This window comes from Gossypium arboreum, chromosome 13, assembly GCF_025698485.1.
Source record: "Gossypium arboreum isolate Shixiya-1 chromosome 13, ASM2569848v2, whole genome shotgun sequence".
Lineage (NCBI taxonomy): Eukaryota > Viridiplantae > Streptophyta > Magnoliopsida > Malvales > Malvaceae > Gossypium > Gossypium arboreum.
The window spans coordinates 108073934-108083553 of NC_069082.1; the positions used below are offsets into that span (position 1 = coordinate 108073934).

Below are 9620 nucleotides of genomic sequence, written 5' to 3' on the forward strand. Positions count from 1 at the left end.
TCTTCGCTGATGTCTTCCTCATGACAGAGTACTTCTGCTCTTTGGCCAAACATAGGCGAATTGTACCACACGCCTGTCTATTGATTTTGGCTCACTCCTTGTCATCCATCTTGTCAGGTTTTTCTCAAGGGCTATATCCAGCTCTTGCTGACATAATACATCCAGGATCTCACATTGCCATATACCAAAATTATTGGTACCATCAAATTTCTCTACTTCAAATTTTGTATTAGCCACAGTAGTCTTTGCTGATGACTATGCTTTTGTCATTTTTCTCCTCAATCCCAACTACTGTATATGTGAATAGTACCGTCAACAGTCGTATTCCCCAAGTACGAATCTAGCTCTGATACCAATTATTGTGCAGAAGCATGTAAAATAGTAAAATTATTGTACTAAAAAATCACACTAAGTTTAATTCCCAGAAAAGAGAGGTAGATCACAAGAATCGCTTAAGTACCAGGTCTTTCATAGACAGAATACCCCTATATCGTAATTTAATAGCACAATAAATCACTACAATCACACTCACAAAATATGCAAATTAAACATTAAAGAACACTAAAATTTTAACGAGGTTCAGCAAATTTTGCCTACGTCCTCGAGCACTACCAAATATATTTCACTCCAAAATACAAGTGAAAATTTACAAATAGGGAGAGAGAACAATGCCCTAGGTAGAGAATAATAAATGCGGGATGATTCAAATGAGAAATGGTTAGGCCTATTTATAAATAGGGAGAGAGAACAATGCCTTAGGTAGAGAATAATAAATATGGGATGATTCAAATAAAAAATGGTTAGGCCTATTTATAGTTGAGATTCAGGGACCAATTTGTAAAGTCACTATACAATTAGGGACCAAAAATCTTGCAAATATCTCATGCCAAATCTCAATCCCACTTTTGGTGCCTTAAATCTCATATTTCTAGTACCAACATTTTGATACCCATATCTTTGTCTTTCCAAAATATGGATGATTGCTAATACATGGACAATGGTTATGGCAAATTCCCCCAAAAAATTTTCAAGACATTTGGCTTAAAGAATGAAGGACCTAGTAGAGTCCAGGATGTGTCTATATTTACGCTTAACTCGACCATTTTATTGAGAACTATAGGGAGAAAAATGTTGAAACAAAGTGCCTTGTTTAGCAAAGAATTGAAAAGGAGATGATTCTTTGTATTCTGTAGCATTATCTATACAAAAAGTTTTTATAGTAGAAGAAAATTGAGTTTTGATCATATTAAAAAATTTAATGAAAATAACAGGTAATTCGAAATGATTTTTCATAAAGTAAATCTAAGTGAAACGAGAGTAATCATCAATAAAAATAACGAAATACTAATAACCACTAACAGTAGAAATAGGAGAAGGACCTCAAATGTTAGAGTGAAGAAGTTCAAAATGAGATGTAGTAAGAGAAGTGATACTGATAAAAGACAAAGTTGGTTGTTTAGCAAGTTGACACTCAAGACAGTTAAACGACTCAAATCTGGTGGATCCTAATAATCCACGAGACACCAATTGATGAAGTTTACTTTCAAAGGCATAACTAAGTCGAAAATGCCACTGAAGTAAAAAAGGTCACAAGGTGGTGACAGTAGAGATAGTTTTCTTCAATAGATGTAGCGTAACAAGCTCAAATAGTTTTCTTCAATAGATGTAGCATAACAAGCTCAAATAATCTCCCTACTTTTCTGCCTGTTCCAAGAACCTTCCCCTTAGGCGAATCCTGCATCTGACAACTAGAGGGAGAAAAATAACCGTAAGACCAAGATCATAAAGTTGTTTGATAGAAATGAGATTATAAGCTAAGGTAGGAAAGTAGTAAATGTCCGGGAAACTAAGGGTGGAGGTGGATGTTTGACCTACATGTGTGATAGGCATCTTTGTATCATTAGTGCATGAACAGGTGGAAGAGAGGAGGTAGAGACGTGTGGAGAAATTTTGTAAATTAGGTGTCATATGATTATAACAAGCAGAATCAAAAAGCCAAGTAGAATTACCCAGAGTAACAGATAGGACGGAATGTGAAGAGGAACTGGAAGATAAAACCTGTTTCAGGGGAGGTATTAAGTCACTTAATGAGAGGGAAACAAATTCCATAGAAGCAGTAGCAATTGATGAACTAGGAACAGGAAAAACTCCTTTGAAGTTGGGAGACCCATCAGCCTTAGTAATTTCACCAGTCCAAAGGGGTTGAACCAGGCAATTGCAAATAAAATGGCCATATTTATGACAGTAGCGACATTCCACCTTAAGGCAAGAGGAGAATTGATGACAGTTTTTACAAAAAAAAATTGAGAGGGCAAGAAATCTCCATTTTCTCTATGATAGGGACAAATTAGATAGAAAAAAAGTGAAGAAATAGGAGCAGATCGGTGGAAAATGGTGAGATTGATTTGGTTAAGGAAGTAGTTAATTACTCAAAATGGCTTGAGTATGATGGCTCAACTTGGAGGTGGCTTGGCTTGGGCAAAGAAAGGCAATGCACAAGAAACAGAGGACAAAACTAAAAACAGGACCAAAACACAAGAAAAAAAAAAGAAAGAAAAAAGGGGAACATAAGCTTTTGATACTATGTTATAAACTTAAGAAAAAGAAAGACAAATGAATCTTTGTACGTCTTATTGTTATACAAGTGCTAGGTTTGAAAAACACTTTTTCAAATGTTAAAAGGTAAAAATTTTGGCTTTTTGGCTTAGTTTAAAATCCTAATTTAAAATGAAGGTTTGATTTAAAAAGCTATTTATTTATTAATTTTTTTAATTTGAAATCACGATTTGAATTTAAAAGTGTGCACTTTTCAACTTTCTCGATAAACACACCTTTAACCTCTTTAAGATTACTATTAAGGTGAAAGTGGTCATATCCCATAGAATTTGAATTTGAACATGTTACGAATTTACACATGATCACATGTAAGCATGGATGTAAGCTTAAATTTAATTTTTGAAAATATATTTATATTTATGAAGTTTTAGTATAGTATTAGTTATTATTTTTGCATACTTGAAAAAATATTTAATTTTATATAGTATGAATTTTTCTTTTAATTTTTTATAATTAAATCGTTCATACTTTTTAAAAAATTAAATTAATTTTTTGATAAAAAATATTCAAAAAGAATTAATACTTTTTACATTAAAAAATATCGTTCAAATTTAAAATTTTCGTAAAACCATGGATCCATCCATGCATATATGTTATATGAAGAATATCTATGTGATGACAAGTATGAGTGATACCCATATATAGTATTGTGAATTTAATATGGAATCACGTTAAGTAATAAAACAAAAAATTTAAGCAAAATATTGGAACTTTAGTTATGAATATTAGTTGAATGATAAAGCTTGGTTTTGGAATATTTGTGATGAAATCACAGGAATGGATACAAATTATTGAGTAATTATAATCATTTTAAATTTCAAAGATTTTTCTTGTTCAAATATTGGGTCTTTTTATTAAAATAACCCTTTAATTTTAAATAAGTACCAAAATAACCTACTTTTTTAATTAAATATCAAAATGACCTGAAACCTACAGTAAAAGTTGATGGAGTCAAATTATATGGTGCCACCAACTTGCCACGTCAGCAAGGAGCATAAAAAATTATTTTTTTAGTAGAGCCATGTAAAATAGCGTCACCTGTATAAATACCAGGAAAATACTGAAATTTTTGAAAACATAGGAGGACTTCAAAAAAATTAACCATTTTTCTGATGGAGCCAAATTAAATGGCGCCACTAGATTCTGCCATGTCAGTCCCTTTTTTTTTCACTTTTTTACTTTTCTTTTGTATTTTTCTCTTTATTTATTTTATTTTATTTTATTTATTATTATTAACTTTAAAAATTTTGAAATGTATATTTGAAATATTTTATTAATATATATTTTGAAATTACCAATTTAAATTTTAAATATTATTTTTTAATATTTAAATATTTTAAACTTTCAAATTTATTATTAGTTTTATAATAATTTAAATATTATTTAATTTTTATAATATTTTAAATTATGATTTTTAAATTATTTTAAAGACAGTCAAACTATTTTTAAATTTTATTTAAAAGTTAAAATAATATTTTATTTTAAAAGTGAAATTTGAATTAATAAAAAATTAAAAATATTTTTCATTTTCTGGAAATACTGTAAATTTTAGTTTTTTATTATCTTTTGTCTTTTCTTTAAATTTTTTCTTTTTTAAGTTTTATATTTTTCCTTGTTTTATTTTGATTATTTATTTATTTATTTATTGGTATTAATTTTAAAAAATTTAAAATGTATATTTGAAATGTTTTATAATATATATATTTCAATTTAATTTAAAAAACATTTTAATATCTTTAAAATTAATAATTTATAAAATTATATTTAAAATTTAAAAATATTTAAAATATAAATTTAAAATATTATAAAACAAATAATAAATTTGAAATGTCATATCTTTAAAAATAATATATTTTAAATAATTTCAAAATCATAATTAAAAATAATTAAAAATCATAATTAAAAAAATTATAAAACAAATTAAAATATACATTTAAAATATTATAAAAATAATATTAAATTTGAAAAGTCATATCTTTAAAATATTTAAATGTTTTATATTATTAAAAATATATCTAATATTTAAAAATAATATTTAAATTTTAAACAATGATTTAAAAATAATATTTAAAATTTAGAAAAATAATTTCAAATATATATATTTAAAATTTAATAAATATATATTATAAAACATTTCAAATATACATTTCAAGTTTTTAAAATTAATAATAAATAAATAAAATAAAAATAAATAAATAAATAAATAATGATAAAGAAAAAAAATGTCAGAGAAATGACAAAAGTTAAAAAAAGTAAAAAAAAAAATTTAAAAATATATATTCAATGTTTAAAAAATAAAATTCAAAATTTTAAAAATAATTTAAAATAATATTTAAAATTTTAAAAATTATATATTATAAAACATTTCAAATATACATTTTAAATTTTTAAAATTAATAAATAAATAATTAAAAAATAAAATAAGAAAATATAAAACTTAATAAAATTAAAAAAAAGACAAAAGATAATAAAAATTAAAAAATAAATAAGTAAAAAAAAGTGAAAGATGGTGTGGTGAATTCTAAGTTGGCTCCACCAGAAAATAAAAATTATTTTAAGTTCCCCATTTTACTAAAATTTACAATATTTCTAGAAAATGAAAAATATTTTTTAATTTTTATTAATTCAAATTTCACTTTTAAAATAAAATATTATTTTAACTTTTAAATAGAATTTAAAAATAGTTTGAATATCTTTTAAAATAATTTAAAAGTCATAATTTTAAATATTATAAAACAAATTAAATAATATTTAAATTATTATAAAACTAATAATAAATTTGAAAGTTTAAAATATTTAAAATTTAAAAATAATATTTAAAATTTAAAAAGTAATTTCAAAATATATATTAATAAAATATTTCAAATATATATTTCAAAATTCTTAAAGTTAATAATAATAAATAAAATAAATAAATAAAGACAAAAAGACAAAAGAAAAGTAAAAAAAAAAAATACTGATATAGCAGAATCTGGTGGCGCCATTTAATTTGGCTCCACCATAAAAATGGTTAATTTTTTTGAAGTCTTCCTATGTTTTTAAAAATTTCAGTATTTTCCTGATATTTAAATAGGTGGCGCCATTCTACATGGCTCCACCAAAAAATTAATTTTTTATTCTCCCTGCTGACGTGGCAAGTTGGTGGCGCCATATAATTTGGCTCCATTTACTTTTACTACAAATTTCAAGTTATTTTGATGTTTAATTAAAAAAGGTAGGTCATTTTAATACTTATTTAAAATTAAAGGATTATTTTAATAAAAGTCTCAAATATTGAGGTATGTTATATCATTAAAGTTTTTGAAATTAAGAATTCATGGTTGGTAATTACAAAGCGTTAGACTCGACATTTTGATGAATAATTTAAATACACGTGACTAAATATTTTAATATATTCTATGCTTATGAATGTAGGTTTGAATTTTCTGAATTTAATTACTTTGAAAATACTCAAGCAGTTGTAATAAATACGAATTTTAATATTTGTAGTGACGGCTATCATGTCTTAATATCGAGGTTGGGGTAATTCATGGCCTTTCTTGGAGGTGAGGTTGGTCTTGTAATAAAAAGCCAGCTAGTGTTGAGGATAAAACGATCCTATCAGTAAACCAAAGATTAGACACAAAGTTCATCTCCTTTTTCTCGAAGGACAAAATTTTGGAAATGATCTTCCAACCTCGAGAAAGTATAATGCCACATAATTTGGTGCAATGTAACAATCCTTCCATCAATGAGCAGAAAAAAAAAATGATTTCTAGAGGAGTAAGAGCAGAGCATAGCCAAATAACAAAGGCGGAATATTTTTCAGATTAGAGTTGATTTCTTCACACTTCAATGTAATATCCACCTCCATCCTGTTAGTTCTTAAACAGGAGGAAGCCCCTGTTTTCAGTGTTCTCATAAACAATATACTTCAGTAAGGTTTTCGGTTACTGGTGAGGAACACTGTACAAACAACTCACTCAAGCAACCTTTATAAATATACAGATAAATCTCACACAATAGTGAATCAAGGAGGAACTTTGTAGGAAAAAAGAAATATTGCCAAAAAAGAAAAAAGAGCTGTGATCATATATATCGCTTCGCCTCTTCATGTTTCTTAAAATATTCATGTTCGACAGATTTTCGAACATGAGTATGAGAATAAGGATGCTCCAAATTAATGGAAAAACTTTTACAAATATAAGAACGTCACCATGTTCGATACATACTCGTATTTGATACTCACGTCCAGTGCTCGTTCTTGTTTTCTATCTGTCCAGTTCTTGTTTGCAAAGAGGACAGCAAGATATGATTCGGAGCCATTGATCCACACACCTAAGGTGAAATATGTGGGAACAAGGCAACTGCCGCACCTCTTCTTTGTCCTTATAATTGGCTAGGCAAATGCAGCATTCCTTTACAAAGAAAAAGACCCATTAGCCTGGAACATTAACTTAATTATATCTTTAAAACAAAAACACTGATGTGATCAAAGAAAAGCTAGAAATGAGCATGAATTATTGTATATATATATATGACTTACTGGATCTTCATTTGCCTGGCTTGTGTCGCAGTTCAAATCATGATCGAGGTCTAAGTTGGTGTTGATTTCTTTGTATCTCCAACTAGGCAGCCTGGAGATCTGATCATCAGATGCTCCTCTTTCAATGGAACCCATGTTCATGTTGTAACCTAGGAGGCTGCTAATAAGTGGCACACAACAGCACAGAAGTAGGAATAACAGAAATGGGAAAGAGTAGCTCAGAGCATTCCAAGCTAGCAATGAGATACAAAGTACGTGGAGATTCGGAGCTCGATGGAAGGATCGAAATCGAGAATCAAACACCCAAACGTTTCCCATTACAAACCATATTGCAAAGAACAGCTCTAGTGAAGTCCGGCATTTGTTCATCAAATGTGAGCTCCTGAACATTATATAATCTCCATTAATACACATACAACCAAATTCCAAACTTTGCAAAAAGGTCTTCAGGTTGTCTATATACACCAATTCATCAAAAGCTAATATAATATGCCAAAATTAGACCTCAAAATTCTGTTATGAAACCATGGATAACAGCAAGATGAAATCAATGATAAGAAGCTTACCTTGATTCTTCACTGGTTCTCTGTTGTTCGATATCGGAAAGGCCAAAACGATTTCCTTGAGTTATTTGAAGATGATAATTCCCATAAAGAAGTAACAAGCTAAGGACACAACCAATATCATAGCCAACTATCCATATTCTCATAGGCCAAATTGGCCTTTCCTCCTTTGAAATTGCCAAAGTGAATGCTATGATGCTTATTTGAATGACCAAAGCTAAGAACTCCAGCATCATCCAAGTGCTAGAATTGAAAGGGTTGGACCCAAGATCAGACCTTGATCCATTTTGGTAATGAAAAACTCTTCTTAAAAGGTTAAACCACCTTGCTCTAGATATCCTCATCGCCGTTCTTATCAAAATCGAAGAAGGCGGGGCACGAGGAGGCCTATTCCGCATACCAACAACAACTCTTTCTTCCACTCCATGAGGATTTGATGAAAATGGAACTGCAGTGCTTGAAGTACACAATGAATCTGGTTGAAAAGAGTATCTGGTATTCATGGTTCCCAGTTTTCAACTCTCAAAACTAATGAACAAATATAGCACACTTTATTTCCAAATAACATTTGCAAACTCTCAATCAGATTTATATGGTACTTACAAGGAGTTGTAATTCTTTAGATATCATATTGAAGTAGTAACACAAATACCAGGAAGACTTAGGCAGTAAACCAAACTGTTGAATTGCAAAGCTTGCATATCTGAAGGCCTAATTCTTAACCCACAAAATTAAGACCATTAAAAAAAAAAAAAAAAACCATCTCCAGATTGCAAAGCAACCCTCGAAATTAACAAAGAATTCACCCCAAAAAAAGCAACAAACATAAACAAAAACTGAGATGGGTATTTAAGGATAGAGGCCTTAGAATGAAGAAATTTACAACAAAACTGAAAGTAGATATATAGAAGGAGAGAGAAAGAAAAGAAGATGGAGATGGAGACCAAGAATCAACTGAAAAGAAAGAACCTTTGCTTTGATTCCAAGTGAAAAGAAAGAGGCAAACCTGGAGGAAAGCTAACCTTTGGCCTAACTTCCCTGAGGTTTTTGTGTCTTGGGTAAGCAAAGCAAAGCACTCCTCCTTCAACTGCAAATCTTCTTCTTTTATTTTTTGTTTTCCCTTATAAAAGCAAAAGATATGCTGTTCATATATTTTAACTTTGAGTTAATCTCAATTAAAAGCTTTAATTATCGAAGTAGTAAAGAGATAGTAGTTGTATAATTTTCATAATATAAATATTTGAATCATGGCGGGTACAACAGTTAGTTATAATTTGTTGTTGTTGTGCGCTGCTGGCCACCAAATCAGCAAATCCAACCAAGTTGTTCCCACACAATATTTTTCTCAATATTATGTTTTTCCAACACTGAAATTAAAGTTGTTACCATTTAAACAAGTATGGTTTTTTTATTTAAAAATGTGGGGGCGGTTATTATTTAGAGTTGGATTGGTTAAGTCATGCAATTTGCATGAGGTATCCATGAAAATTGTATTTTCCTAACCCAAAATCCTTCCTTTGTGTTAGGAAACAGTCTTTGCACATCCATCTCTATTTATTATTGGCTTAAATACTAGCTATTCAAATTCAACAATAATTCATGATAACAAATTTTAATTTCCTATTATTCCAAAATACAAAATATTAAATAATTCATGAATTCACCATTTTCAATTTACAGTATACAAGCAAGTAGATGGATTAAAAAAAATTGTGTTCCCCTTTATTGTGACATGAATTTGACCAATCAATAGCAACATGTAGACGTTAGAGATTTTTATTATGCCCATGTCTTCAAGGGTTAGAGAATGGTCACTTTCAAAATTAGAAGTAGTCCCTCTTAATGACATTTAGCAAATGAGGAGAATTGCTTCTCCCTTAATTTAATTTTGATCTTGATCGGTTAGGTTTGTATAT

General features: G+C 28.7%; 1 protein-coding gene across 2 annotated transcripts; it reads right to left on the reverse strand.

Annotated features, from left to right (window-relative positions):
- Positions 1-6416: 6416 nt before the first annotated feature.
- On the reverse strand, positions 6417-8906 carry LOC108463103 (E3 ubiquitin-protein ligase At4g11680-like). 2 transcript variants are annotated; one of them, XM_053024743.1, is made up of 4 exons: positions 8711-8906; positions 7708-8179; positions 7142-7523; positions 6417-7013 (listed from the first exon to the last, which is right to left on the reverse strand). In XM_053024743.1, exons 2-4 carry the CDS (start codon positions 8100-8102, stop codon positions 6867-6869), a joined length of 924 nt encoding a protein of 307 aa, XP_052880703.1. In that variant the 5' UTR covers positions 8103-8179; positions 8711-8906; the 3' UTR covers positions 6417-6866. The 2 variants fall into 2 exon arrangements, with proteins under 2 accessions (XP_052880703.1, XP_017618536.1); XM_017763047.2 differs by having other exon boundaries at positions 7708-8906.
- Positions 8907-9620: the final 714 nt, after the last annotated feature.